Source organism: Nicotiana tomentosiformis, chromosome 2 (assembly GCF_000390325.3).
Source record: "Nicotiana tomentosiformis chromosome 2, ASM39032v3, whole genome shotgun sequence".
Classification (NCBI taxonomy): domain Eukaryota; kingdom Viridiplantae; phylum Streptophyta; class Magnoliopsida; order Solanales; family Solanaceae; genus Nicotiana; species Nicotiana tomentosiformis.
In genome coordinates this window covers 169,314,104-169,319,215 of record NC_090813.1, presented here as the reverse complement: position 1 = coordinate 169,319,215, position 5,112 = coordinate 169,314,104, and the positions used below count along the sequence as shown (strand labels likewise).

The 5,112-nt window shown below is 44.3% G+C and overlaps 1 protein-coding gene across 1 annotated transcript; it reads left to right on the top strand.

Moving 5' to 3' along the window:
* The first annotated feature begins 1,905 nt into the window (after positions 1-1,905).
* Positions 1,906-4,886, top strand: LOC138906066 (uncharacterized). The gene is made up of 5 exons (XM_070194586.1): positions 1,906-2,184; positions 2,867-2,980; positions 3,209-3,429; positions 4,004-4,097; positions 4,200-4,886. Exons 1-5 carry the CDS (start codon positions 1,906-1,908, stop codon positions 4,884-4,886), a joined length of 1,395 nt encoding a protein of 464 aa, XP_070050687.1.
* Positions 4,887-5,112: the final 226 nt, after the last annotated feature.

Here is a 5,112-nt window from a genome sequence, read left to right as displayed (position 1 = left end):
TTGATGATCTGGATTGTGCGATAAAGTTGATTGTAAGATTGTTCCTCCTTTAACTCGTGCATTCCTCTAATTTTTAGTATATGGCGCCCAGGAAGAAAGCAAGAACTGGCCAAGGAGCTAATGTCACCTACAGGAGTGGCAGTTGACCCTTTACTTAATGATGCGGGTGAGTACCCGATGGGTAGGAATATTCCCCCAACTACTACATTGCCTGATTCTGTTGCACCTGGCCAGACCGCACCTGTCCCTATACCTACTGAGGGTGTAATGATCCCTCCAACTGATATTCCAGTTCCACCTCCAGCCCTACCTCCAATTGATACAGATGATGGCTTCCCAGGCACAGAGATAAGATGTTGCACCCACTTCTTCTAGTCAGCCAGGGGATTCCACTAGTTCCAGGGTGAACAGATTCCTCCATTTGGACCCTCCAGTGTTCACAGGTATTGATCCTGAGGAGGACCCCCCGGATTTTATTGAAAAGATGCACAAGACCCTCCGAGGTATGCGTGTTACTGAGACAAAGGGAGCAGAGTTGGCCTCCTACCACCTGAAAGGGGTGGCCTATTCTTGGTTTGAGATGTGAGAGGACTCCCGTGAGGAGGGGAGTCCACCGGCAAGGTGGAGTGAGTTTGTCGATGGTTTCATTGATCATTTATTGCCTGCCGAGACTAAGGCAGTCCGTGCCGTGGAGTTTGAGAACCTAAAATAGAGGAGCATGAGTGTGTGGGAGTATCATATGAGATTTGCACACCTGTCCAAATATGCCATCTACATACTACCTACTATGGAGGCTAGAGTGCGCCGGTTTGTCCAGGGCCTTAGTCCCTTGGTTATTAATGAGGATGCTATAGCTGCCTTGAATTGTGATACGAACTATGGTAAGATGGTGTCATCTTCTTAAGCCACAAAGACCCACAAACTGAAGAATAGAATGGAGTGAGAAAGTAGCAACAAGGCCCGGTCAGTGGGCAACTTCAGTGGTGCATCTGGTGGTGGTACTGGAGGTAGGACAGCTTTCAGGGGAGGGTCATCAGGGCCCTCCCAGTCTTTTGCTCAGTCGTCAGTCAGTGCTCTGCCATGGGGCCTAGTCAGCAGTAGGAGAACAATTTTAGGCCCAGCCAGGGCAATAGAGGATCCTACCAGCAGGGTCGATCTGGTAGGCGATTTCAATAGTAGCAGAGGCCCCCATGACCTAGGTGAGGGAAGATGCACTTTGGGACCTGCTACATGGACTGGCCCATATGCTACGGGTGTGGTATGAGGGGTCACATTCAGAGGGATTGCCGTTCATCTCTCCAGAGCATGGGCAGGGATACAACACAGCCAGCCAGTTCTACAGCCGCTACATCCGCAACACCTCCTCGAACTCAAGGCACCCCAGCACTCGCAGGGCATGGTGCAGGTAGGGGTGGTACATAGAGTTCGGGAGGACCCAACCGCTTCTATGCTATGAAGGGTTGCCAGAGTTCAAAGGCTTCTCCAGATGTTATCACAGGTATATTGACAGTCCAATCTCATGATGTGTATGCTCTTATTGATCCCGGTTCCACCTTGTCCTATGTCACTCCCTATATTTCTATGGAATTTGGGATAGAACCGGAACAACTCCAAGAGTTGTTCTCTTTATCTACTTTGGTTGGCAAGTCTATTATGACTGCACAGGTTTATAGGGATTATGTTATCACGGTACATGGTCGGAACACCATGGCCGATCTTATAAAATTAAGGATGGTTGATTTTAATGTAATAATGGGGATGGATTGGCTTTATTCATGTTTTGCCAAGCTTGACTGTCAAACCAGAACCGTTAGGTTTGAATTTCCACATGAGTCAGTGATTGAATGGAAGGGGGATGATATGGTGCCAAAGGGTAGGTTTATTTCTTACCTTAAGGCCACGAAGATGATTAACAAGGGGTGTATCTACCATTTGGTTCGGGTTACGGACACCGATGCTGAGGCACCAACACTTGAGTCTGAGCCTGTTGTGAATGAATTTCTGGAGGTCTTTCCAGATGAGGTCCCTAGGATCCCGCCAGACAGAGAGATTGATTTTAGGATTGATGTGATGCCAGGCATGCAGCCTATGTTTATTCTTCCCTATAGGATGGCTCCAGCAGAATTGATGGAGCTAAAGGAACAATTGAAAGATTTGTTAGAGAAGGGTTTCATCCGGCTGAGTGTGTCTCCTTGGGGCACACCAGTTCTATTTGTAAGAAAGAAGGATGGGTCGCTAAGAATGTGTATTGACTATCGGCAGCTCAACAAGGTTACAATAAAAAATAAGTACCCGCTGCCAAGGATAAATGAGTTGTTTGATCAATTGCAGGGTGCTAAGTACTTCTCCAAGATTGATTTAAGGTCCGGGTATCACCAGTTGAAGATCAGGGAGCAGGATATTCCGAAAATGACTTTCAGGACCCGGTATGGGCACATTAAATTTCTGGTAATGTCTTTTGGGCTAACGAATGCCCCTGCAGCTTTCATGAATCTTATGAATCGAGTCTTCAAACCTTTCCTCGACTCCTTCGTGATTGTGTTTATTGATGATATCCTTGTTTATTCGTGAAGTCGGGAGGTACATGCCGATCATCTCAAGGTAGTTTTGCAGGTCTTGTATTAGCACAAGTTGTATGCAAAGTTTTCTAAATGTTACTTTTGGCTTGAATCTGTCACGTTCTTGGGTCATGTCGTCTCCAGAGAAGGAATTGAGGTTGACCTCCTAGATAATTTCAGTCGTGTAGAATTGGCCTAGATCTACTACTCCCACAGAGATTCGCAGTTTCTTGGGCCTAGCTAGATACTATAGGAAGTTTGTAGAGGGGTTCTCTACTCTTGCCTTTCCATTGACTAAATTGATGCAGAAGGCGGTTAAGTTCCAATGGTCAGATGCTTGTGAAAGGAGCTTCCAGGAGTTTAAATCGATATTGACTATGACACTAGTGTTGACCCTACCAGAAGGTACAGATGGGTTTGTGGTATATTGCGATGCTTCAAGAATCGGACATGGGTGTGTATTAATGCAACATGGAAAGGTGGTAGCTTATACTTCTAGGCAACTCAAGAATCATGAAAAGAACTATCCAACACATGACTTAGAACTTGTAGTGGTGGTCTTTGCATTGAAGATTTGGCGTCATTATTTGTATGGGGTCCATGTGGATGTATTCACGGACCATAAGAGCCTTCAATATATTTTCAAACAGAAAGAATTGAATCTGAGGCAGAGAAGATGGCTTGAGTTACTCAAAGATTACGACATCGATACCCTATATCATCCGGAGAAGGCTAATGTTGTGGTGGATGCTCTTAGCCAGAAATCTATAGATATTTTGGCTCACTTAGAGGCATATCAAAGGCCGTTGGCCAATAAGGTTCATTGGTTGGCTAGTTTGGGAGTTCGTCTTGCGGACTCTAGTGATGAAGGGTAATTGTGCAAAATAGGGCTGAATCATCGCTTGTTGTGGAAGTCAAAAAGAATAAATACAATGATCCATTGTTAGTACAATTGAAGGAGGGGATTCATAAACATAAGACTATGGCTTTTTCTCTCGGCATGGATGATGGTACACTAAGGTACCAAGGGCGGCTATGTGTTCCGAATGTAGATGGTCTCCGAGAAACAATCACGGGTGAGGCTCACACTTCTAGGTATTTTGTACACCCGGGCTCTACAAAGATGTATCATGATCTCAAGGAAGTCTATTGGTGGAATGACATGAAGAGGAATGTGGGTGACTTTGTGGAAAGATGTCCGAGTTGGAAGCAAGTAAAGACCGAACACCAACGGCCTCGTGGGTTGGCACAGAACATAGAAATTCTAATGTGGAAGTGGGAAATGATTAATATTGACTTTATGGTAGACTGCCGTGTACTCCACACAAGTTTGACTCAATTTGGGTGATTGTGGATCGACTCACGAAATCAGCACACTTCTTGCAAGTTAAATTTACCGACACAGCGAAACAATATGCTATGTTGTATATCAATGAAATAGTCAGGTTGCATGTCACTCCAGTTTCTATCATTTATGATCGAGGGAAACATTTCACGGCTAAAGTTTGGAAGAAATTTCAGCAAGGTTTGGGTACTCAGGTGAATCTTAGTACAATCTTCCACCCACAGACTGACGGGCAGGCAGAAGGGACTATTCAGACGCTTGAGGATATGTTGCGTGCTTGTGTTCTTGATTTCAAGGGTAGCTGGGATGACCATTTGCCACTCATAGAATTTTTCTACTATAATAGTTATCATGCTAACATTCAGATGACACCATTCGAGGCTTTATACCGTAGGACATGTAGATCTCCCATCGGATGGTTCGAAATTGGGGAAGCAGAGTTGATAGGGCCAAATCTTGTGCATCAAGCTATGGAGAAAGTTAAGACCATTAAGGAGCGGTTGGAAACTACCCAAAGTCATCAGAATTCTTATTCGGATATTCGTCGCAAAGATCTGGAATTCAAAGAAGATGATTGGGTATTCTTGAAGGTTTCCCCTATGAAGGGCATAATGTGGTTCGGTAAGAAAGGAAAATTATGTCCGAGGTATGTCGGACCATACAAAATTATTCAGAGGATCAGTCAGGTGGATTATAGGCTAGAACTACCGCTAGAGATGTCTTTAGTGCACCCGTTGTTCCACGTGTCCATGTTGAAGAAGATGATTGGAGATTCGTCGCTTATTGTCCTAGTTGAGACTATTGAGGTCAATGAAGAATTGACTTATGAAGAAATTCTAGTTGCCATTCTTGATAGGCAAGTTCGAAAGTTGAGGAAAAAAGAGATTGCCTCCGTGAAAGTACTATGGTGGAACCAGCTGGCTGAAGAGGCCACATGGAAAACCGATGAAGAAATGAAGAAGTACCATAATTTATTTGAATAGCTATGTAATTGCATCTATGATGTTAAGAGCTAAATTTCTGCAAATTATGATTTCCCTTGTACAAGTTGTATTAAGAACACTCCCTCTTGGTAATGCAACATTTATGGCATTGTTGCCGGTGATGTTTCCATATTATATTGTATCGTTATGTTGTGGTTGTGGTGTTAGAATTGGTTTCTGGGATTCTCTGACAGGTGGATACGCCCAGTTACAGGGGAAACTTTGG

What these genes read in the sequence shown, in the direction of transcription:
- LOC138906066 (XM_070194586.1), top strand. Translation starts at nt 1,906, where the DNA reads ATGATTAACAAGGGGTGTATCTACCATTTGGTTCGGGTTACGGACACC. An exon ending in AGGGTTTCATCCGGCTGAGT is followed by an intron (nt 2,185 to 2,866) that starts GTGTCTCCTTGG and finishes AAATTGATGCAG; the next exon opens with AAGGCGGTTAAGTTCCAATG. An exon ending in GCGGACTCTAGTGATGAAGG is followed by an intron (nt 3,430 to 4,003) that starts GTAATTGTGCAA and finishes TGAAATAGTCAG; the next exon opens with GTTGCATGTCACTCCAGTTT.